Source organism: Sceloporus occidentalis, unplaced genomic scaffold (genome assembly GCF_023333645.1).
Source record: "Sceloporus occidentalis isolate IW3139 unplaced genomic scaffold, rSceOcc1.0.p SCAF_29, whole genome shotgun sequence".
Lineage (NCBI taxonomy): Eukaryota > Metazoa > Chordata > Lepidosauria > Squamata > Phrynosomatidae > Sceloporus > Sceloporus occidentalis.
This window is the reverse complement of record NW_028317009.1, coordinates 4,926,980-4,953,167: the sequence shown is the minus strand read 5'-3', so window position 1 is coordinate 4,953,167 and position 26,188 is coordinate 4,926,980. Positions and strand designations below refer to the sequence as shown.

Sequence of the window (26,188 nt, the reverse complement as noted above, 5' to 3'; positions counted from 1 at the left end):
GATGTGAGGACTAAAGTTTCTATATTTTAATAACCCACTATTGCATACAGTATGTGACATCTCTATAGATCGCAGACATACTTTTATCCATACTTTTATCCACCCAGTGCAGTTTATGGTGTCTTGAGCATTGTTTTATTCCCTATAGCCTTATAGGAAAAGGTGTCAAGTCCTTTTTTATAGTGTTTTTTTTTTTTGGGGGGGGGGGGGGTTTCTAGAAGGGAACAATATAAATAGATATATTCTGAAAGCCTCTTTGGATTAGCCAACACCCTCTCCAAGGAGATTAAATGTCTGGCGTGGGTCAATGTGTCCTGATAAGTGCTTTTCCAATTACAGTTCAGTCTTCTGATATCAGGGAGGCGTCAGGTTTAATTCCTCTTCTTCCTCACCTTTTGGAGGTGGCCGCCGTCGAGGCTCATCTTCTCCATTATCCTGTTTGTCCTTCTCAGCTTCAATCCAGCTCTGAGGGGCAATCATTTTCTTAGGGCCATGGGGAGGTGGTCCAATTAGCTTTTCAATGTCATCATAGTTTATGACTTCTCTCTCCAACAATGCATTGGCCAGCTGGACAAAGATGGAAAAGAGCGTGAAGCATTGTGTGGTCGGATATAAACAATCCATTGAAATCGTATAACGTAGATCAATAAAAAAAAAAAAATCAAAAAGGAGAGAAACTCTGCTTACCGCCAGTAGCTTGTCCCGGTTTTCCTCCAAAAGTTTCTCGGTGCGTCTGTAAGCAGAGGAGACAAGTAGCCGAGCTTCCTAGGATTGAAGAGGACAAGAAAGTTAAAACATTGGAAGGACTTCATCTCTGAAGAAACCTAGTCATCAAATCTGTCCCAGGCCTACCAGACCTCCTGCACCATGAACCACCAAAAGAGGGGGATGTTTGAACACCAAATTAAATTACTCCAGAAAACTGACAACTTTACAGCTCAGCAACCCCCGTTCCCGTTCAACAGATCACATGAAATCTATGTCATTGTAAAAGCCGCTCTTACTCAAATCTCAGTTTCTGATACTCACGTAGTCCATCATTTCCTGCAGCCCCTGACTGAACGGTCGTCTACCAATTCCAACTGTGGATTCACTATCGGGAAAGGATACCTGCCCAATACTCGCCACCATGCCATACTGCTTCACCATAGAATATGCCACTCGTGTCACCTTCCTCAGGTCATCTTGAGCACCTATATTCCAAATAGGCAAAAGGGCAAAGTTAGCTTCTGTTTACATTGACATACAACAATCCCTAACCCGAGAGAATTCTCATCGCTCCACATCCGTAAGACACCAGCACTGGCTAAATTTTTGCTTCCATAGGATTATGAACCCCAAGGTTTGGTTACCTCCGCCTGGTGGAGCCCCGGTAAACAGGTATGACAGGACATCATCCCATCCATTACCTGTGGTGACTTTATTGAAGGTGACGGCCTCAGACACCCTGCCTCCAAGAGCCATGCACATCCTCTCAAACAGCTGCTCTTTGGTGAATAGGAACTGCTCCCTTGGCAGGATCTGCGCAAATCCCAGAGCAGCGTTTGTCCGTGGTGCAATAGATACCTGCGTGGGGTAGAAACCATTACCGGCGTTAATTCTGATGAAGCTTAATGATTTTAGCAAAGACATGGATGCTGGTCCGACGGTACAATCAATCGGTATTCCCATGTCCGAATTAAATCAATTGACAGGCAAAGGGATCTACCTTCATCACAGCCTCGGTGTGTTCCAGCAGCCAACCCACAAGAGCATGGCCTGATTCGTGAAAAGCTACCACACGCCTCTCCTCCTTTGACATGATCTTGCTCTTCTTGGCAGTTCCTGCTCAAATTAAACATGCAACAGTCAAATCACATGAATACAAGTCTACGAGCAGAGGGTCTGAAACAATACATTATAGCTTACCTATTCATATAGTTTAAATGTGCTTTTTTTTTTTCTTACACAGGACTGTCCACAATCCCAAATACAGTTAGCGGCAAGTGATAAACACATTCGAAAATGATGTTTTTGTAAAATACCTTTAGCAAAGGTTTGCAGCATCCAGCAGCTCAAATGTATTTGTGAATTGTATCAGCGTTATTAAATTATTAACCAGTCATCAGTGGAAAAGTATGACTGTTCATTTTAGTTGAGTGGAAAAATGATTGGATTATGAAGCAGCGAGGCAACGTGTAGGCAAATATAAATGCCCTGTTTGCCTGACCTAATAATCTGTGCAAGTATTTAAAGATTTGTTTCAGTTCCTTATAAAAGCCACCAATCAATGTGATTCGCTGTGGCAATTCCAGTAAAAACGGCTTTAATGGAATTCGATGTTCTCTCCAATACAATCAGGGACTCTGAAATGCCACAGGATCTACCCCCGCATAATCTGATACTTCTTACAGAGAGTATTAGGAATATAACTGCTTGGCCCTGTATACAGAAAGACAATCAGAGAGAACGTCGAGATACTTATTAATGGGATGGGGAAAAATATTCATAGTCTAATCAAAAAGGTCCTTAAAGAGAGTAAAACCTCATAACAAATAAGATCTGAATTATCTACCACTTTCAGTCACTGGTTACCAGGAAGGATTTCTAGCAGCCTCGACACACTGATGGCATATGAAATCGGTGTCCTTGCGCAAATAAAATAAGGTAGAAAGCTATTTTTTAGGTTTCAAAAACCTTACATAAACCCAGACACATATTAACCTTAAGGACAAGGGGTTGTCCTTAAACCCATTAAGGTCAATGCATTGTGAACCTGTACATGTACAGGCTTTGTTGTGAAGGGGTTAAACATTTATAGCAGGTGCATTACTGTTTGAAGACCATGACTCTTACATAATGGGGTACATATGTCAAAGTTTTTAACAACCTGCAATCACTCGCTCGACAGCATACTCAAAGTTGAAGGTATCTACAGCCTGGTATCCCTCGCGCGCGGCGTGCAGAGCAGCTTCGTTGCAAATGTTGGCAATATCCGCTCCTAAGGGAAAGAGATGGAGATTTGCATCCAGTGCCCCCCAATGACCATGACATGCTATGACATAGAAACACTACGGAGAGAAGCCTTTCTCCAGTACCACTGAATCCCGGGGTCAGCTCAGCCAGACGCTGAGAGTAGAACGTCCCAGGCTGCGTCAGCTTCAAGCTCTTTAGGTGCTGTTCAAAGATCTCCCTCCTCTCCTGAATTATAGATCAGCAAGTCAGTATGGAAACCACCAACCTTATGATGCTTTAAACGACCTAAAAGCCAGCCTTAAATGTATCCTCACCTGTAGTGTGGGGAGGTCAATAAAAATGTGCCTGTCCAGTCTTCCCGGCCTCATCAAGGCATTGTCCAGTATGTCAGCTCTGTTTGTAGAGGCGAGAACTATAACATGGTCGGTGGTACCCATGCCTGCAGCAGAATAGAAGGGGACAAATTGGAAATGTCTAGCAAAGTAAAGCCGTCACTGAAAATGAAATACAGGATGACGCAAGCGTGATGCTCTTTGGGGGATGAACCAAAAAGATCTAATCTTGAGATATTTATTTGCACGCTTATAAAGCATTTTTGTATTCTTTGCAATATATAGGTTCTCCTATGCTGTAGCGGTTTGACTTGTAACAACGCGAGTATATGGAAGTGGCCCACTCACCGTCCATCTCCACTAACAGCTGATTGAGTGTCTGCTCCTCCTCTGTGTTGGAAAACGCTGACATGTTGGTGGAACGCTTCTTCCCTACGGCATCAATCTCATCTATGTAGACAATGCAAGGGGCTCGGGCACGTGCTTCTTTAAACAGACTGCGCACTCGGGCGGCTCCTAGGCCTAACACAAAACGATTAATCGTGCAAATTGACTTAAAGCTGCCAATGGTTTAACGTAAGCAGATATTTAATACTACTCAACAAACGTCAGATTTTATTCTTGTAACCCACGTACGTGCACCCCGCGTTTTAAAAGAAATCCAGAGAAAAGATGCATGTTTATCCATGCGCAAGGGACAGGACATCAGCTGTTTCCGGGTGCAATATTTGTCTAAGGCATTTGATAGCTTACCTCCTATCACCTCCACAAACTCAGAGCCAGCCATGGCCAGGAAGGGTACTTGAGCCTCGGTGGCTACTGCCTTGGCTAACAGAGTCTTTCCACAGCCAGGGGGTCCGAGGAGAAGGGCTCCTTTTGGCACTTTGGCTCCAAGCTGCAAGTAGCGTTCTGGGCTCTGAAAAAGAAATTGCAGTATTATGATGATCTGGATAGACAATACATTGTGCGTCTGGCTAGTTTGGGTCCACTCATAGACAGTCTGCTTTCTATAATTATTCCAACGCTGCTCACCAGTCAGTAACCCTCCGCTCCATAATGACAAGAAACCTTAGCCTCTAATCCCTCAATGAGTCTCACAGACCAGCATGCTGCCTCACTGCCACACGATGGTAGTAGAGACGCGTGCGTGCATATCACAGTGACAATCAAAATAATTCAACCCCTATTCCAAATCAGGTTTATTGTCAAAATGTACAGACTTTCTGACTTCTCCAGTCTCAAAATCAATCAACCCCCTGGATAGAATCCCTCGCAAAATATGCAAACGCACCTGATGCAGCGAATCAAGGGCTTCATTAGTTGCCCCAGGTGTGCTGGAACTCAGGACCTGCCCAGGTGTTAGCCCTGTACTGGTTACAAATCAAGTTTCAGGTCCCTTTGCCCACTTTTTAGGTCAAAATGTACCTTTAAATAATCCACAAACTCTTTGACCTCCATCTTGGCCTCGTGCATCCCAGCAACATCCTTAAAGCTGATCCCCTTCCCAGACTTCCCATCCACAATGGTGAAACGGGCCATCTTCAGCTGGTTCTGGAGATATGAAGAGGTAACATGAATAAAAAAAAAAAAACAATGGAATCCAACCATATACGACAAACCCATCAGCTACCGGCGGAAAGCCTAACGATTTGACTTTTAATTAGTAACCCACCACTTCTCCAACACAAAGGCATGCACTGCATTCATAACGACAGGCTGTCACTACGCTAGCATGCTATGCCGCTGCCTTGTTTTATTGGATTACTGTAACTGGCCTAAAAGGTTTCAAACGTAAGCAGTCATCAAGCTGATCCCATAAACCAGTCCTGCAAGTAAATGCAAGAAGGTCAAGGTGATGAAAGAAAAGTTGGTCATTTAACAATATCCATATTTAAAGGGTGTTGCTCAGGCATCTGGCACTCAAAGGCTCCGAACAATTAACGCAGAAGCCGACGCTTCACCTGAACACCCGTCTGATCACCACAGCTCTAAATTAGTCAAGGTCAACAGCAATTATCCGTCTGCACTTAAATGTTGTTTTGTATGAAAGGGAACGGTAAAGCCCCGAACCTCAGCCGTCTCGCAGTACTCAACTCACAAAGGCACTGAAGCCACCTTCACGTCCCGCCATCCCAGCCAAGCGGAATATGTACCACAAGATAGCCACGCCAACTGCTGCCATACCCAAGGAATAAAGGGCACTGTTGAATTGCAAGAACAGATATGGGATAAAGACCATATATATTAAACTACACAGCACCGAGTAACTAGGAACAAATACCCCACATGCTTAGCAGGTAGTAAGGTGCTTGTATTACATGTAACATTGCTGGCCTCTTAAGCAATTTACCCGTAAGCAGCTATTTTTGTTTCAAAACTTGGTATATTTTCCTGCGCAGAAACAGTCCCTTTGATTCTAGCTATTTTTGCACCAAGTATAGTATGATCAACGAAAAAAATGTTACTCCCATACCCCGGCTGCACAATGCAGGACACGGGGCAAAAGCACACGACTGCACAGCTGTCAAACGACGTTCCATTAAGTGCTGTGCTAAAAAGGAGCTTTAATAGTGAATGAAGTGTAAATGTTACGGAAAATAAATGAGTAATGAATATCTCAGTGACAGCTTCCCTTAAAAAAATAAAATCACTAAATCTTAGTGTGATTATTTTTCAAAATTAATTTCTTTCATTAAAAGAATAAATCGCCAAATATCAGGACTGCTAGAAAAGGAATCCCTGAAGCATTCTTTAAAAGGCCCTGTTTGTCTTCGCCGCTCCTTTAACAGCGTCTAGGAACGTAGGTATAGGGAGAGAATGTGTTTCTAGGGACCTGCTACGGGGATCCAGGGGGTGGAAGGAAAGACGTCTCGTACTTTCCAAAAAAGCCAGTGCGCTTGTAAGAGACCGGGACACGATCCTTCACATCAATCTTCAGCTCATCCTCAGCCGCTCTCAGCTTCTCCTCGAACTTGTCTATGTTGGCCACCTGCATTCTGTACATGAGGGCCAGGCGCTGTTTTTTGGAGAGAGCAACGAGAGACTTTAGAGAGACGCATTTTAAGGAAAACGTGGAGTTTCTGAGTGACGTCGAACAACTCACAGGCCTTCCGAAAACCACAGCGCCAGGATACAGGTAGATCTCCACCACGTCGCTCTCCGGGACAACCTGCACTCGCATCACCTCACCCTTGGCCAGCATTTCATTCACAAAGTCATTCCAAGAGATGTTTCCTCCGCTGCTGCTTAAGGAGTTGAGCAAGCTCATGGCCACGGCGATGATGAAGAGAGTCCGTAGGCGCTCGCGGTACATCTGATCCTCCCTCTCGCGGCGCTTCTTCTCCTCTAGAACAAGAGATGAGAATGGTCGGCATTAAAGGCAGCAGTCTGCGCAGCGCTGCACAAACACCGACAGTCACGCAACAGCAGAACTGTCTGAAAAAGGCCCTCAAACGTATGCCGGGGGCCACTAACCCTTAATGCAACATGCCACAGCAGCACGGCATCTTGCGTTAACGGTTAACGTATCGTACCTTCGTCTTCCGGCGGACTCTTCCCTTTGGAACCTTCATTCTGATTTCCTTTTCTTTTTGAATGAGAAGTGCTGAAATAATTAATGCCCCCTAGAACGAAAAGTATAAATAAATATTACATTATATATATTTTACATGCAAACGCACATTGTCTATAGTTTACACACAGGATCAAAACAAGACAATCAAGAAATGTTTACAAATAAACAAAAGCATATTAACCCAATAGCCTCCAGAGCCGCAGGGGGTCTTGAATCAGGTGGCGTTTAATTAATAATCCGCAAGCTCCGTGACATATGGGAGAAATCGTCCGAAACAGCAAATTCTGTACGACAAAAACGAACAATTAGATTGTTAAAGAAAAAAAATGGCCGCTGGAGAAGCAAACATTACCTAGTGCGGGCGACTTAAACAGACACTCACATTTTATTGAGTTGCTTATAGAAATGTAGAAGAGACGGATAATGTCGGTTTTGTGTATTTGTCGAAGCGTGTAACTACACATGCCTGCTCACACGCAAGCTACACACACACGCAAGCTACACGCGCCCGCTCACACAAGCTACACGCGCCCGCTCACACGCACATACAAGCTACACGCGCCCCCTCACACGCACATACAAGCTACACGCGCCCGCTCACACATACAAGCTACACACGCCTGCTCACACATACATACAAGCTACACACGCATGCTCACATATACATACAAGCTACACACATGCAAGCTACACGCCTGCTCACACATACATACAAGCTACACACGCATGCTCACGCATACATACAAGCTACACGCCTGCTCACACATACATACAAGCTACACACGCCTGCTCAAACACATACAAGCTACACACGCCTGCTCACATACATACAAGCTACACACACATGCAAGCTACATGCCTGCTCACACATACATACAAGCTACACATGCCTGCTCACACGCACATACAAGCTACACGCCTGCTCACACATACATACAAGCTACACACGCCTGCTCAAACACATACAAGCTACACACGCCTGCTCACATACATACAAGCTACACACACATGCAAGCTACATGCCTGCTCACACATACATACAAGCTACACATGCCTGCTCACACGCACATACAAGCTACACATGCTCACACATACAAGCTACACACATGCAAGCTACACACCCCTGCTCACGCATACATACAAGCTACACACGCCTGCTCACACACATACAAACTACACACGCCCGCTCACACGCACATACAAGCTACACACGCCTGCTCACACATACATACAAGCTACACACATGCAAGCTACACGCCTGCTCACACATACATACAAGCTACACACGCCTGCTCACACGCACATACAAGCTACACATGCTCGCTGCTCACGCATACATACAAGCTACACACCCCTGCTCACGCATACATACAAGCTACACACGCCTGCTCACACGCACATACAAACTACACACGGCCGCTCACACGCACATACAAGCTACACACACCTGCTCACACATACATACAAGCTACACATGCTCACACATACAAGCTACACACGAATGCTTACACATACAAAATACACACGCATGCAAGCTACACACGCCTGCTCACACGCACATACAAGCTACACACATGCTCATGCATACATACAAGCTACACGCATGCTCACGCATACATACAAGCTACACGCATGCTCACGCATACATGCATGCTCACGCATACATGCATGCTCACGCATACATGCATGCATGCTCACGCATACATGCATGCTCACGCGCACATGCAAGCTACACACGCCTGCTCACGCGCACATACAAGCTACACACGCCTGCTTACACGCACATACAAGCTACACACGCCCGCTCACACGCACATACAAGCTACACACGCCTGCTCACACGCACATACAAGCTACACACGCCTGCTCACACGCACATACTAGCTACACACGCCTGCTCTCACACACATGCTCACGCATACACACAAGCTACACACACACACAAGCTACACATGCCTGCTCACACATACATACAAGCTACATGCCTGCTCACACATACATACAAGCTATACGCATGCTCACACGCACATACAAGCTACACACGCCTGCTCACACGCACACACAAGCTCACATACACACAAGCTACACATGCTCACACATACATACAAGCTACACATGCTCACACATACATACAAGCTACACATGCTCACACATACATACAAGCTACATATGCTCACACATACATACAAGCTACATATGCTCACACATACATACAAGCTACATATGCTCACACATACAATCTACACACATGCAAGCTACACACGCCTGCTCACGCATACATACAAGCTACACACCCCTGCTCACACATACATACAAGCTACACACGCCTGCTCACACACATACAAGCTACACACACCTGCAAGCTACACACACCTGCTCACACACACATACAAGCTACACACACAAGTTACACAACACCTGCTCACACACACATACAAGCTACACAACACCTGCTCACACACACATACAGGCTACACACATGCTCACACATACAAGCTACACACATGCAAGCTACACACCTATTTACACATATATACAAACTACGCATGCATGCTCACACGCACATACAAGCTACACATGCATGCTCACACATACACATACAAACATATACACTACATATCCAGACACACATGTAGGCAGTTTCTAAATGATTTTGAACCAGAACCAGGAGACATGAACGAGGGTCGCACCGGGCCCACACCCGACGTGAATCTGCATTTGCTTTGGTCATAGTCCCTGCCACACCTACAACTGCCCTGGTGACACCTGTATTTGCCCCCGGCAAGGTCTGTCACACCAGCATTTGCACCCCGGGGCCGCCGGTACCTGAAGGATTCCGCCTTCCGAACCCCTGCTCTTCCACACCCGTCCCGTGCTCCGTGCCGAGCGCAGGCACCAGGCTGGCCCGGCAAGGCGACCCCGTAGGGCCAGAAGCAAAGAGCCCATTCGAGGACCCTATTCTAAGCAGCACGCCGAGGCCTCAGCGCGGCCTAAATATCCCAGCACTCACTGTATCCGTGAGGACACACCCACCAACAACCGGCCTAAACCCCGCCCCCACACCTGTCAATCACTGGAGCCGGGCCCCGTAACACCACAACATACATACATAATTTGCTGTTATGCAAACACTTATACAACGCCTGATATATTACGTTTTATATCCCTAGATACGTCACGCGTATTATCCTATATAATTCTTATATAATTATTCCCAATCTAAACTAATGTAACAAACACAGCGCTATATAAATCAAATAATAATAATACAAATAAATAATACAAATAATAATACAAATAACAATAATAATAATAATAATACAAATAATAACAGTAATTAAAACAATAATAATACAAAAGAATAATGTGTACCTGCCAATAAAGGAGGGTATATAACAAAACTGCAATGTATAGGATTATAATGGAAGAAAATGCAGAAAACGCTTCCCATATGTAGAGGATCCGTACATAATATTAGATTCATGTATTAAAGTTATCTGTAAAATATAGCCATTTTAACAGTTTTTTCACTCTACAGTAAATCAACAAATGCGCGCATCTTATAACCGTATGGGTGCCACGTTGGCCATCTGGCCCATAGCATTGTGGTATCCCTATAGGTAATTATATTATCTGATGGTGATAGAATGGGTTCATGCTATAGATGTAATGTAAGGAAGTTTTATTTTACTGAAAGGGCGGTAGATAGATGGAACAGCCTTCCATGGTAGGTGGTAGAGGTCATACAGTAAGGGAATGTAAACACGCATGGGACAGGGATACGGCTCCTGAATCTAAGATGAGACCAACGACCGATTAAGGTCTGAGCCTCTAAATCAGGTAAAACAGGCAGTATAGATGGGGCCGAATGTTTCTGCCTATGAGACAGCCATGACACTGATGCAAAGTGCTAAAAATTCAGAGTACAGGGCAGGGAACTATAGAGATTGCTGTAAAAGGATGTATAAAAAGTGTCTTATCTCCATAGCAACCAACAGAATGGTCCAGCTAGCAGGAGCATCTTTTTGGTTGCTATGGTGATAAGGACACTTTTCTAACTTTCCACCAGGATCTCCTTGGCATGTGTGATCTCTGCGGTGTCGTATAAGGCGAGTGTGATGTGTGAAGGTATTTAAGGTGCCCCACATTCTGCCCCATTTCATAATTTGCAGTAATGACACAGCATGCCGTGTTCCGACCCGGAGCTTGTTTTTCTGGTTCTGTTAGGAAGGAGAATCTGTCCTGACTTGTATTATAAAGTAACCGGTGCTGCAGGACTGGTCTTAAGTAGCACACGGAGTAAGGAACTCAGACTGAGTTACTGTATTATTACACCCCTGGCCAGACGTAAAGGTTAAATATCCCTGTCCCACTGCAGTTAAACTGCCCCGGCAGAAACTTCACCTATACATTGATCTAGCCTGGTGCCTCGAGAACGTTGTGATATCCTTTACATACCCGGACCAACTGTCCATCATCTGTAACTTGCAGCCCTTGGACCCCTTTGGTGTGCACCTTTACCTATATATATATGGTACATATGCTGTATATATATATATATATATATATATATATATATATATATATATATATATATATATATATATATATATGGTACATATGCTGTATATATATATATATATATACTGTATCTACAGTACATATACTGTATAGATATATATGGTACATATACTGCATGGATATATACGGTACATATACTGTATAGATATAGTCAGTACATATACTGTATAGATATACACGGTACATATACTGTATAGATATACACGGTACATATACTGTATAGATATATACGGTACATATACTGTACATATATACGGTACACGTACTATATATATTATATTATAGTACTGGAAAAAATGTCCGTCCTTTGGATGAATGGCAGGGGGCGCTCTAAACTTCAGAATTACACTATCTGGAAGGATAAGGTCACATCCGAGCGGGTTGTGTGCAGCTAAGGAGAAAAACAGGAAGGAAAGTGAAGACGTTAAGAACGGCAAACCGAAATATGGCGGCTGCGCAGAAACAAGATGCCCCTTTTCAGGAGTTGTTCCAACAATTCTTTTGAAATTTGGTAACCTGTCGTACCAAACTCAGCTAAAGTTTTAAGCGTCAAATCACAAAATCACGTCTAGAATGCTTGTTTTTCCTGCTGTAAAGACTCAGACCTTAATCAGTAGTTGGTCTTGTCTTAGATTCAGGAGTCGTATGTCTATCCCATGCACGCTTACGCTCCCTCACTGTATTTACCTCTACCACTTCTGCTGGGCTCAGACAAAAAGATGCGGACTGGGCCAACCATTAGGCTTAGCTTAACAAAAGCCATACCATATATACATATATATATATATATATATATATATAAGGGGTACTTGCTTTACTATCAATCATGTAGGTTGCCCAGCAACAGCAGCATGAGCTTGAGTACCATAGCAAAATATATATATATATATATTTTGTGACATATTGACGATTTGCATTAGGCAATATATATATATATATATATATATATATATATATATATATATATATATATATATATGGTATAGTAAAGATACATTTACTAAGATGAGGCGATGTAAATCCTCTACGTTCAAACATGGAGGGACCAGCCAATTAGACCCCTTCTTGTCACAAGATGACATTTAGCAACTGGCCAATAGGGATCAAGTATAAATCATCCTGCCCCTTTCTGCAAATGTCACCCCAGCAAACAAAACAAAGCTTTATACACTAGAGAATCCACTGTCATCTGACGCTGTATAAAAATAAAGTGTCTCCAGTGCTGTTGCATATTTACAAGGAAAGGAGTGTTATTTCTTTGGAACTTTAAATGCAAAGAGAGCAAAGTAAAATACTCTTACTCGAATATACTAAAGTGCTTACACTAATATGTATTGAACTTTGCTCTGTGTTTAGAACTTTAGAGCGCACGACAACACAAGCCGCGGCAATGGGACAAATGGCAGCTGTGCCCGCCCCCTTCCGTGTTATCACCGCCCATCTCTGATTCTGGCTATGTCATCACCTGGATTGGTTTCAGCCAATTGCTGCGCTCGAGGCAGACTGTAGTTGGTTCTTCTACCAATCACAGGGCGCGTCACGTCGTCAGCTTATTTCGCGCACTGGGAGCGCGCTTCGAGGGAGTCAAAGGGCGCGTGGAAGCGATTCGCGATGGAAGGCACCGGTGTCGCGCGCGGGAGCGGCCTCTGAGGGGGCAACGCCGCCACCGATAGACTCCTCGTTAGCCAAGCAGGACATACTAAGGCCCGCTACTTATTTTCGTATTGTCGCTGTACTACCAGTGCGTCCGGTTACCGCCCCTTGCTGTGCAAAGGCTTCTTCATCCGGTCACACGGTCGTGGATTTTTTTTTTTTTTTTTTAATTTATTTTTTTTTTGCCGTTTATTGCTGGACATTACCGGCCACCGCTCTCCGGTTTATTCGCTGTTTTTTTGGGGTTTTTTTTTTTTTTTTTTAAATCGTCGGGTTAGGTCTCCTCAGTCGGCCTGTTATACTGTCGTACATAGTATCGCTCCTTGGGTTTTTCCGTTCCCCTCCCCCCGCGCTTCCACCGGTTACCGGAGGAGGGGAGGAGGGGGAGGCAGGCCGCGGCAGCCGCGCTGAGCTCCATGCTTAAGTTCGCGGCTTTCCCTCCCTCCCTCCTCCTCCTCCTCACCGGCCCCTCCAGCTCTGAGCTCAGTGGGAGGCAGCATCTAGGGATCCGGGATTAAGGACTAGCAGAGACCCGGCCACCGTGGAGCGGAACAACCTCGGTAAGGCAACCAGGGGACGGGGTATTGTTTGTGTGTTCGAGGCTGGGGATGTTTAGGCAGGATTTATAGGCCGAACATAACAATTCGAGGCTCCTTAACCCTTTAGAATAAAAGGGTTTATCTGTGAAACAGATACAAAGTTACAAACACGGTTTTGGTTGGAACCAGGAAGGCAGTTTTCCATAGAAATCGGTACGAGTCAGAAAGGTGCTGGGGTGAGATATACTCATTGTTATCTAGTTAATTACTGAGAAGGTAGTAGATAAATAGAGCAGCCCTCCAGCAGAAATGGTAGAGTAATTTAAACATGCATGGATAGGCTTGTGTCTTAAACCAAAGGATGGTTTTAGGTATAAATCCTTAAAGCAGCAAAAATGGGCACTGAATTGTATTTATCCGCCATCACGTTCTACGTGTCTATGGTTACTGGGACTTTTAAGCCTGCAGTATGTGGAGCTGGCGCAGATGATTCCTCAGAGCGATCCCAGCCCACGGTTCCGATTTCACGGAGCCAAAACCTGGCTTTTGGGGCCTTAGTATGTTGAATAAAACATTAAAGGTATACTAAAAGCTAAGCTTAGTGGCCTCCGAGTTCTAGGTAGCTTAACTGGGTGGACTTAAAACTTGTAGGCAAATCTAGAACCACGAGCAGAACACTAAAACCTCCCATCTAGATCCATAAGCAGAGCGTTGGAAGCATATCTAGGCGTAGGAAGTGAGGGGGACGTGCGCTGACCTGGTACCCCATACTCGGCCTTTTAATTGTAAATCCAACATGTTATACGATATGCTAAGTGTCCTGTTCTTTGTACAACGCTGCGGTATATGATGATGCTGTCTAAATCAATGATGTTGAATAAATGCCAATTGCGTGATGATGACTGGAGGCTTATTTTGTTTGTGGTAAGCGTGTTTTTCTGGGGTTTCTGTGTGAAGCAATCCCATCATCCTCAGACACTTTTTAAACAAAACCTCTCCTCTGGCACCTCTCGGCCAGCTTCTAATTGCTTGCGTTAATCCAACCAGGATAAGGATTATTACCCTTCCTGGGGAAAGTGTGGCCACTGAATATACATCAGAATGTGACCAAATGACGGTATTTGCGGGAGATCTGGGGAAATCCCTGGTTAAGTCGCATGATCGGAGGTTCCATGAAAACAACGTTTCATTGTCATTCGTTTATAAACAGTCCTGTAACATTCCTTCTGTTTGTTTAGGTATGTGTGATTTGCGGTTGTTTGTGTGTGATAAGGTGGAACGGCATTATGGACAGGACACACCATTTGTTATCATTTAAATCCCCCCTCCGCCTTAAATACGCATTTCCAGCCACAGAGATGGACAGTAAAATAATCCGGCATCGTCTGGAAGAGGTTGCCGGGTTTGGCCACGGTATTCATCAGCCTTTTCAGCCTGTGTGTGCGTGATGACGTAGTATAGATGTGTGTTTGTACATATGTTACATGTAGCAGGTATGTTTCCGCATCTCTCAGCTATGGCTGTGAAATCCTACAGCGCCCTGGCTTTACATTGCCTTATCCGACTGCGTTGTAATACACCGAGCAGCTCGGTGGCACATAATACAAAGTAATATCCGAAGGGGAGGGAAGATGTTACGGCTTGAGGTCTTCCTGAACGGCCGCTTCCTGTTTCATCATCCTCTAAGCAGCTTTGTTGTGCTGGTTTATGACAATATCTCGCCGGTCACATGCCTCCTGAATTACAGCCCAGATTATTAGATGGTGGAGAATAGTCGGCAAGCGAGATTCTTCAAGGGTTTTTAATCTGAAATCTATGAGTTTTTAACACTTGGATCACCAACACCCCCCTGTTTCTGAGCCATTTTTAAACCACATATAAGTATTAGTGAGGAGGGTTGATGAGTGCTGGCAAATCTTTTTTTTTTTTTTTTTTTTAATGTTTAACACACCTTTGACATCTTGCTCATTCAACGTTTTTCTGTTCCGCTGTCAAACGATCTGTTTTAGATACGAGCCTTTAATATATCTTGGTTTTGCCTTTTCAGGCTGAGTTTATCCATAATTTACACGCTGCTAGCCTAGTTTCAAAATATATTAAGCAGCCTTACAGCCACCGTGTGAATGCTTTGCTTTACTATATGGCTGGGAGTTTGTACCGTGTTCCCGATACAAAGATTTAAGACATTGGTTGCAAGCGGAGGGAATACTGATAAGCCTCTGAGGATATTGATTTCGAATGACAGCGGTTCTTTTATAGTTGGAAACTTTTTTTTATAGGCCTATTTTCAGCCGTGGTGAATCTTGTTTGTAGGAACATGAAACGTTTTTGTTGCTTGAGCCAAGACCTGCGTTCTATGCTTTAGTTGCAAACCTGTGATTTATAGAAATCAGCTACGGCTGAAAACCATTACAACAGTCTGCCAAAAAAGTGCTATAAAAAAAAAAAAAAATATATATATATATATAACACCCACCCTCCCCCCCCCCCAACCCTGGGGTCTTCTGTGGCTTGACTATTATGCAAGACTAGACAAACGGCTGTTTTGGTTTGGTGAAAAAACGTACTGCTGATTTCTATGTATCTGGGGTATTTTGTTTCGTGACTAATGACATTTTTTGTGACATATTGACGATTTGCATTAGGCCTCAAGGAGACCATGCAGGCTTCCCTCTCCTGAGCGGTGGGCACCTGTCTTCACACCACATTGTAGCTGGTTTGCCCACCTCTACCACCAGTGTTTAATTAAGAAAGCTGACCACATTGCATATGAGCAGAGCCGGCCCTGGGCTTGAGTCGCTTGTTCTTGTGTGTTTCCTGCCATGCGCTAGGGCTGGTTATTGCACCCTTAAGAAGGGTTTGTCTTATGATACCTCTCCCTATCGAGACAAGCATCGGTCTCGAGCCTTCACCGATTTCACCCGTTACTAGTGGCCCTGTTGCTAACATTAATCCATAGCAGCCAGCATTTGGATTTTATGCTGTATCTTAAATATATCTATAGTATGCAGGTTGCAGTGTAAGGGGATTGACATCAATATATATTTATATAGGTACAACCATTTTCGCACAGTAAGTGCTTATTACTGTCCATAAATTCTGACAACTAGAACGCGAGCCGATACATCGGGCCCTGCTCGCAATCTAGAACGCGAGCCGATACATCGGGCCCTACTCTCAATCTAGAACGCGAGCCGATACATGGGGCCCTACTCTCAATCTAGAACGCGAGCCGATACATCGGGCCCTACTCTCAATCTAGAACGCGAGCCGATACATCGGGCCCTACTCTCAATCTAGAACGCGAGCCGATACAACCTCTGTATAACCTGTTAAAAACTGATTGGGGAAAAAGCTTGGTGGCTGTCCGGTCATCTGTAACTCTTGCAGGTACCGTACAACATACTGAATTGTTTAAAGTTCCCGGTTTCCGTGGCCGTTTTGTAATGTGCTGTATGGAGTGGGGTGTAAATATATTCACCGGCATAGGTGTAACTAGACAATGCGTGTCTGTTACGCAATGGGTTTCATATACTGGTCTGGTGGAAGTTGCTTCGAGGAATGCAGTATTTTTGTGGCTATTGTACGTTGCTAGCAAAGCATGTTTCCCTTTATGGTTCCTTTACGCTGTGCAAATAGTTTTGTTGGTGACAAAGCAAGTAGTTCTAATCGGTTTGAACTGGAATCGTTGCTGTTGGAGACGGACTTCGTATCGTTGAGGATCATTCAATACCTTTCAAACACGAAGAAACCAAAACCTATATACTGCTCCTTTCCTCTGCCCCTTTCGTACCTTGACAATGATCCCGTAGTTGTGAGACTCTAACGCTGGTTTAGAGATTTGCCGATATGTTTTGTTATAACCTTCATCATGTAAAATTTTATTCCGCTTAATAATGAAAGGAACAGAAAACATTCCCAAGAACAGGCAAGCTGCACCCAAAACTGCATATTGTGACCCGAGGCTAGGCTGACGGAAGCAGCCGGACACTAGCCTTACCGCGAGGAAGCAAGGAATGCAAATCCCAGTTCACTTATCAGGAATCCTCAAGCAGATAGAGCCCAGCAATGCAGCAGTTACACGCGCATAAGAATACCGGGACCTTGCCTGTTCTTTCATTTTACACGGAACACCCGTATCTACATCCTAACCAGAGCTGCTGCCGGTCAAAGGTCAGCGGTCCCGCGTTGCGCTTGTGTGCTCAGCGTCTTGGTGAATTGTCTTTGGTTAAGGTGCGTTTCACATCGCAAGGTCGTATGACTAATTTATTAAGTTGAGTATGACAGAGGAGTGTTTTATGTGGATGCCGATCATGTTCGAAGCATACTTATTGCGTGGTGTGGGCCCTGGTCAAATAAGAGCTGTTTGCGTGATTAGCCCGGAGCAGATGGGTTGCTCTGAAAGCGAGAGGTTTCCGCTCGGTGGCATAATAAAATATTGGCAAAAGCAAATTGCTCTTTACATAGTCCGGCCTCATGCCGGCGACATATGTGTATTTAATTACTTGGCATGACTGGTCTCCAATATTTCATGTCTGAGCCCAGAACAAGGATTTCCGGCATAAGGTTCCTTAGGACCCCTTAATGTTTTTTTACGAACATGAAACGTTGTATAATGTAGGGGGAAAAATGTGTTTTTTGCTCAGTATGTCCCTTAGGTTTGGCTTTGCGAGGTTGCGTGACTTGTTTAGTAAAGACGCTCGTTACTCAAGCCGTGTGTGTGCGTGCGTGCGTGCGTGTGCGCGAGCTCTCGTTGCGCCGGTGCACTCCTGTTCACCCCGTCCTGTCCGCTCTCTTGCTGTTTCAGGTCTCTGGTTTCCTGTTTTTCAGAGTTGGCGTGTTCTTGGGTTGCTTTGCTTTCAGGCGCTTGTTGCTAAGCTTCCAGATTGCTTCTGTAGCCATAACATGAAAGGGACAGGCCACCCACCTACCTTCATGTCCTTATGTTATTTAACGCGCAAGGAACGCAGTAAATACGGAGGCTGGCAATGGTATTAAATAATTTGGCGGGCCATTCATTGTCACAAATGCGAAACGTCGCGTTACGGAGCTTCTGACCTCGGCTCAGGATAGCCCCCCAACCTGGTTAGGAAGGTGAAGCCTGTGAGTTAGTGTAGGAAAATAAAGGAACTAAAGCCATAGCCCCGAAACAGGTGATCCTCTGTATCACCGGGGCCATATAACCTCTACATCTACACGAATGTACGGCTTTACACGGATTACGCAATTTACTTAAAGGGTTTTGGCTTTTAATCTCTGACTGGCGGGCCATGCCTATTATTCACCTATTTATGTTCTTTTAAATGCAGGAGAAGTAGAAGAGGGATTATTTATGGTTTTATCCTCCTTCCCAATTCTCTTCACTTGTGTGATAGAACGTAGGGTTTTGTATAAATGCTTTCTTCTTCACGCGCTCTCTTGTTGGGAAGCTCTGTTAAGATGAATGGTGGAGTTGAGTGCTCTTTCGCACTGTTTTCGGAATGCATTTGCTTTTGACGTAGAAGTTCGGTGTTTCGGGGCCTGTGCTTGCAGCGTGAGGCAGGATTAATGCTGAAACAACAAGTAACCGCTTCAGTAGCTGCAAGTTTTCTTAACATGGGCCGTGTCTGTACCTGTAAAGTAGCTATTAAGGCATATTTACATCTATGAAAATTGCTGGGTAGTAACCAGGGCCCTATACCCTCATTACTAATGGCCCTTGAGGTGACCTTATGCAAAACTGTTGGTATCTGGTTTTTGGTGCATGGATAGAGGGAGAAAAATTTCTTAGCTTGTCTTCTACGTTCCTGGTTTAGCGAACCATGCCTGTCAGCTGTTTAGTAAATAAACGCCTCAATGGCAAACATGCCTGGTGCTTTTTATCTACCCATCTAAACTGCGAGCCAAAGCTTTCATGTAGGATTAATGGCTTTATTTTTTTTAATGGTTTTTTTTTTTTTTTTTTTTTGCTTCTTCAATTTTAATTCAGGAAGTGCAGTAACCGTTAGCGCCGAGTGTTCGGATATTACCTGAAATTCATCACCTATTCTTGAGGTCCAAATGGAATGCCGACTTATTTCACAGCGTGAACTTCTCTTACCGCTGTACGACAAACAAATCTTACACTTGTTACGGCCCCAAAGAATTGATTCTAGGCTCTTTAAACAAAGACATAGTTGTTCGGTTTGAGCTGGTTCTATTTAGGATTCAGACGTCTTCCTGTTGGGGGTGGTGGGGGGCTCAGCCGGACTTTCTTTCTTTCTTTTCTTTTTTTTTCTGCACATGTGTTGGAGAGATTAGACTGTGCCTTTGTTTCTTGTTCTATACTGGCTGTGAAATGGCCCAAGTGGTGCAGCAAGCCAAACAGGTGCCTCCGTCGTGGCCCTGCATGTCAAATGGAGGAGAGTATTGGCAGAGGGACCCCTTACTGCGCCTGCCACCTGTGGGATGTGTAGATGTTCTGTTTATTCTTATCACATTTGGGAAGTTTGATACTGTATGAAGCAATGTTGGCAGTTGAGAAGATACATATCCATTGGTTACTGGAATTCTAAGTGCGTCTTTATAATGTGATTGGCTGGCACCCTTTGCAAAGGGAGCATTTCACTGCTATTTTCTGTGCATTATAAATAATGTGATCTATATAGTAATGCGGCACTGAGAACTGTTCGCCTACAAGCTGCCGTTGTAAGAAGTCGTAGGATTTTATGTACATTGTGCCAATGAGGCAATAGATAGAAATACCAATGAAGTCCTGCTTATGGACCTTTGTGGAGAAAGGGAATTTATGAGTCAGAGGGTCTGTCTGGGTGATTAAGGATGACCTGCTGTATTGTTTACCAAAGGACAGTCTGATAAGGGATTAATGTGCTTTCTCTTGGACCAGGAGAACATCTGAACGTACAAGACCGCACAGCCGGGTTGACACTATGTTGAGTTAATGGCCACCCCATCACAGTGCTTGTGCTCAGCCCGTGGGGTGGTATTTCATCTTGTTAATCCTGCTCTGTCCCGCATAAAAAGTACTAAAGAGGGCTGTTAAAAGGTTAAGTCTTTGTAGTTCTATGTATGTTACTTGGTATCGGGCCGCTATAGCTAGCTCATGACGCTCCTCTGGATTACGTGAAGCATGTGGATCTGGATGCTGCTTATGTGCGACTGTCCTCTACATCACCTTAAACGTGGAATGTGTGCTTTCACATTGCTTCTCGTACCGCATCTCCTATGACTGCCACCACCAAAGGGGAGAAATCCATGGCAGGAGAGCTAAAGACACGCAAATATAAAATGATTACCGCTGGTATGCTTGGTATGATAAGTCTGGTTTACCCCTTTGGGGTGACTTGGGCATGAGGTGGGTGCCTCTTGTGGTGTAACCTGTCCTTATCGACTGGGTGTTTGTCCTGGTGAGAATTGGATATTTCCAGGCCTGAGCATTATGTATTATTCTCACTCCCTCTTTTATGTCCTTGAACATGTTCTTTTTAAGAAGAAAAAGCTTTTTTTGCTTCACGGCTGCTATAGCAACAGAATAGAGGGTATGGGGTTACTGGTTACAGGTCGGCTTCGTTTCGGTTACACAATGGCTCTCGCGTATAGAGTACGCTATAAAGCGAGGATCCTTTGTGTGCTTCTAATATACATTTATAATTGTCTTGTGGTTTCTACCCCGGCTTTTAAAGCTCTTACCGTTCAATAAAACATTATAGCACGTTGTGTTCTCTCCTTGCTGTACCTACTGGATCTATTTGCTGTTTAACTTCACTGAACGCACATATAGTTAAGTGTAGAAATGTATGGCGTTGCGTCAAAAAGCTCGGTGGCCGGCCGGCCCGTCTTTAGCCAACTGAGGTTTTTGGAGTTGTGGAATTCTTTGCATTTGGTTATAAGACACTGTGTATGTGAATGCTGTAACCTTGGATTGTGTTGGGTTATGGGCTGCAGACCTCCTTGTAACTGGGAATATATACCCTCTATTGTGATGGCTTCCCGGCTGGGGCTGTAATTGCCCTTTGTGCGAGTAAATTGCACTTCCTGTGTTTACGGTTCTGTTGTGGTTCTAAAGTAACGACGATGGTCGGTATGCGTTCTTCATTGGACGATATCATCTTAAGCGGTGTCATAGGTTCGCGTATGAATGGCAGACCAAAGCATGCCGTCAAAGGCGAAATATACGAGATTATTTTTGGATGCCAGCGTCCTGTAAGAGGCATCCTGGCTTCTCCAAAATACTCTCTCTGTGACCAAGGCTTTCTATAGCATCCTTCACTTATTGCCTGTACCAGTTTATGTAGAAGTCGGGAATCAGGCAGACCTCAGGCAAAGAGGTCTTCAATGGACCAAAAACTGACAGCAAACGCTAGGATTACTGGCTTCAGAGGTTTGCGTTTTCTGTAGGCCACCGGCCCTGCCTGAGGATAATAATAGACGCATGGCAGCCTTATCGGTGACTGAACCCCTCTGGGAGATGTCTTTGTGTTTGTCTGTGTTGTATGTCTCGTTGCTCCTTCAGGAATATACACATCATAGGTGGTTACACAATGTTGGGAGCCGTTACCACACGGTTACCCAGCCTTTCATGCATGCTCTTACACGTGCTCTTACATACTTGCTTTTATAGATCACAACAAAAACCTGCGTGTTTGATATTTTTGTTGGTGTCCCGGATGATAATGTTTCACGTAGTTCAAATGTTAACGTCTCCCTTCTCTTGTTTCAGAGTCTTCATAGCCGCAGTTCTGGGGGAGAGAGAGAAACTCTGGATTTTATATGAAAATAGCTCAAGGCATCTTTCCACTATGGAGTCGGTAAATATTGAATGGCTTTTTTTTTTTTTTTGGAAGAATTATTTCTTGGTTGCTTTTTGGACTCCCCATCTACTTTACACTCATGTATCTGCGTCTCGTAAGGGCTCGGTAGTGTTAATGCACGTGTACGGTCATTGGGCCGCAGCGTCTCTAGTTTGACCGTTCGCTTATTGCTGCCACTCAAACCCTGTGGATCACGAATGGTTAATGGTCAGGGGCTTACCCATGTGGTATAACTTGTTTTGTGAAGTGTTTCCCGGGACCCGGATCCCTTTCTGCGAGTGTTTGCAGAGTAATTTGACTTCCCGTGCTTCCCCCCCCCACACCTTTGGCCCCGTGCCTTTTGGAACAGGCATGTTTTTGGTATGAGCCCTCCGCCCCGTACAAGTAACGTGTTTGATCTAGCTCAGTCTGTCACGGAAAAACCTGTTGGTCGTTGGCTCTGCTGACCGTTACGTTTTGTTGATGGTTTGTGCCGTGAACGTTTTCTCTTCTGCTGCCGGTCTCTTATTTCCCTAATCTAAAATCTGTCGCAAAAGTGGGTCACAAAGTATTTGGGCTTAAATACTGCTTTTTCCATTCCAGCTCTAAGCAAAATAAAGCACTGTTGATAAAAAATGGTTTATTATACAGCGTAAAAACCTTGTACAATGTTCCGATTGGGGGAAAAAAGTCCCCTTCCATTCGTGATATATAAGGCATTGTGAATGTGCGATGTCCCCGTCTCTGCTAGAATGCCTTTATTTTAATTCCACTTGCAGGCGTTGGCACGAATTGTTCCAAACGGCAGCCCTGCATGTGTACGAGCCCGGTGTTTGCCGTGTTTTCCCTTTACCGGTACATCACGTGCCTGTAACTTACTGTATATTCTTCCGTGTCACACAATGTCAATATTTAGATTGTCCGAGTGTTTTGGAATAACGTTCTCCCCGGCCGTGCTGCGTCGAGCGGTCACAGGACCCGCCGCTGGCAGTGTTCTCGTACGTCGGCCTGTTCTCTGTCTGTCATGGTGGTGGAAATGCAGTTTAGATCTCCTGCAGGCCCGGGGAGCGCAGTCCATGGTTGCTAAGCAACGCGTTTCACTGTTCGGAATTTCAAATGTTGATGCAGCTTGTGGGGGGGGGAGGTGTGGCGAGAGGAGGTCTGGAAACGTGTTTTTATTCCCATACGTGTCTCGGTTCACATGATCGTGTCTTAAAAGTTCTTGGATAGAATTCTCATTTGTTTCTAGTGTTCTGTAGACGAGGCCTTTCTTAATCTTAGAAGCCTCAGCCGTTCAGAATGACCGAAGGTGGTAAAGCAAGCCAGCCGCTGATCGGTTGCTTTTCCAATAAGTTTGGGAGTACAAAGGCCTAGTGTGCGGCTCCCGCTCCCCTGTTTAAGCCTCATCCCTTTCATGCCGTTTCCTATAGCATTCCAGTCGTTGCCATTTACAACTCTCTGAAGGAAATCGGGCCTCTGGCGCATGTCGGGTTTGCGCTTACATCTCTCCTCCTGCGTTTTGATGGCCGTTTTTATTTTAAAAAAAGTTTGTCCCCCCCCTGCCCTTTTGTCCTTGGTTATAAAGCTTTGTAGTTCAAATTTTCTAAACTTTTTCAGCATTTTTGCCCTGTAGAGATTTGCGTGCTCCTCGTTACACGTATGAAGGTATCCGTGTGTTTTGGAAACCTCCAGGATATGTGTTGGAATGTCGAGTGTGTGATTTTTGAGGAAGGCAGCCCTCTTTGCGTGTTTCCGAAACGTGACTCCCACGGAAGACCAAGCCGGTCTGGGAGTCTAGCATAGCTGGGATGTTTTCTCGTTCCCAGAGAATCGCGTTACGTGACTTGCTCATTTTGCACCTTGAACATCCTTATCTGTTTACCTTTTGGATGCTTTGCTTGATGTCATAAGGGCTTCTATAGCTTTCTGTTATTGTACGGTCTGTAAATGTATCAATATCTGCAGTACATGCGCATGGTGTTTAAATGTTATGGGATCGCTTTGATACGTTGTGCTGTAAGATTGTGTCATTCTGCGTCGTGGTAGAAAGGCTGCGTTTTCTATCTGTCATCGAGCGGCTCTGGGGCTTTATTGAGTTAATATCGCTGTGTCTTGGAAGCAAGCGGAAGGTGCAGCAGGAAACTGGGGGGGCAGTCGTGAGAAGGAAATGACTATCCTTCCTGAAATAAAATATTTTACATTTATAAGTAAACGGTAAACTCATCGGTGTATTCCAGAAAGGTGATGTGACTTCTAGGATTAGTTTATAGCCCCTCTGGTTTCCGTCTAATGCAAATCACTCTGCTTTATTGCTCTATTCTCTGGCTGGAATGTAACCGTTTTATTCTCGTTATGTAACATGCTTTCATCCCGCTTCTGTGCCTTGCCTGCAGCCGTGTACATTAACATCTGGACTAAGCGCTGCATCTGCTTAACCCAGCCGTAGTGTACACGCTATCCTCTTCGCATTCATGGAGTGGGGGCTTGATAATCCATAGGTGCCAGGTCGCCATGGTAACTAGAAGCCGCTTCCTGGCACCCAGGATTTTACAGGACAAGGGTTTGTAGTGCTGCAGTCAGTCTGTGTATACGGTAGAGTCAGAGCCTGCGTGTGTAAATATACAGTACCATAGCCGGTATTTCTACTGTATTGTAGTGACAGTCGGTGTGTGTGTGTGTGCATAGTGTTGGTGTGTGGTTTTTTACATGGATAGTGTTAGGCTGTGTGTGTGTAGCCTTGTAGCATTAGCATGAGTGTGTGTCAGCATATAGTGTGTGTTAATGCATGGCGTTGGCGTGTGTGTTAGTGTATGGTGTTGGCGTGTGTGTAAGTGTGTATGGCGCGTTACTTTAAAGTGTTTCTGAGCATTAAGACAGTGTCTGTTACTGTATGGTGTTAGTCTGTGTAAGAATATTGGCTAAGCATGGAGGCTTTAATTTAAAATGCCAATTTTTTTTTTTTTACTTGCTCCTAAATCCAAATTAAATTTTTGTGATTTTATGTGATAAAAACTTATAAGCCGTAGTAGATATGTAATTGTGTTTCCTCTTAGTAACCAGTGCGATTCATTCGACGTATTAAAGTGACTGCTTCTAGTTATGAATGTTAATCTATAAGGAGCCCATGGTGGCCGCAGAGTAACTGAGTATTTGTTCCATACTCCTCCAAGTTGAGTTTAGCGTGGATTGTTCCCATGATGTTTACTCTCGATAGAAAAGTCTCCTCAGCCCTTGGTATATCGCAGATTGATTTGGACTTTTATCATGCTTGCCACATGTGAACACTCGGGCTAATAGAAAAGTAGTGGCTCATAGACCCGTTGGGCATGGCTTCTCTCTCCAGGTTCCGGTGTCATTCCTCTCTGTTGGCTTTATCGTTGATCAGCCCACTCGTTTGTTGCTTGGTTTCAGTTCTTGGCAGATTCTTGGTATTTATTTAGAAGGCCTCTTCTCGGGTCCTCGTTCTGGGTTTGTTGATTGTGGTGAAATGCGTTTGCGTTTTATACTTTAGTAAAAAAAAAATTAAAAAAATAAAAATACAAAATCCTCCAAGATGTATAATTATAGAAACCGTCTAAAGCCGAGGCCCTAACAGGAAGCCTGCCTCTGTATGTGCTGTAGGCTGCTTTATTTTCCTTCCGCTGCTGACTTTGATTTTTGCTCTGTCGGCCGGGAACTCCTTTTTACCCGTGATATTTAAGGCATTCCCTTACTATTAAGGTCTAGACCCGCCGGCCCGAAGCTCTAAGCCTTGTGGAGATGGGTTCTTGGCTGGTCCTGTTTAAT

At 44.5% G+C, this 26,188-nt stretch overlaps 1 protein-coding gene across 1 annotated transcript; it reads right to left on the bottom strand.

Moving 5' to 3' along the window:
• Positions 1-354: 354 nt before the first annotated feature.
• Positions 355-9,807, bottom strand: LOC149299153 (mitochondrial inner membrane m-AAA protease component paraplegin-like). The gene is made up of 17 exons (XM_089486629.1): positions 9,688-9,807; positions 7,043-7,145; positions 6,821-6,910; positions 6,391-6,632; positions 6,164-6,303; positions 5,386-5,488; positions 4,713-4,838; positions 4,041-4,203; positions 3,636-3,809; positions 3,270-3,394; positions 3,078-3,180; positions 2,870-2,980; positions 1,709-1,824; positions 1,410-1,566; positions 1,030-1,193; positions 688-765; positions 355-567 (listed from the first exon to the last, which is right to left on the bottom strand). The coding sequence occupies exons 1-17, from the start codon at positions 9,805-9,807 to the stop codon at positions 355-357; spliced, it is 2,328 nt and encodes a 775-aa protein (XP_089342755.1).
• Positions 9,808-26,188: the final 16,381 nt, after the last annotated feature.

Excerpts from the sequence above, each read along its gene's own strand:
- LOC149299153 (XM_089486629.1), bottom strand. The coding sequence starts at position 9,807 with ATGGGCTCTTTGCTTCTGGCCCTACGGGGTCGCCTTGCCGGGCCAGCC. Across the intron at positions 3,810-4,040 it reads GTTTGTGGAGGTGATAGGAG|GCCTAGGAGCCGCCCGAGTG; the intron begins GTAAGCTATCAA and ends GTTTTGTGTTAG. Across the intron at positions 568-687 it reads ACCGGGACAAGCTACTGGCG|CTGGCCAATGCATTGTTGGA; the intron begins GTAAGCAGAGTT and ends ATCTTTGTCCAG.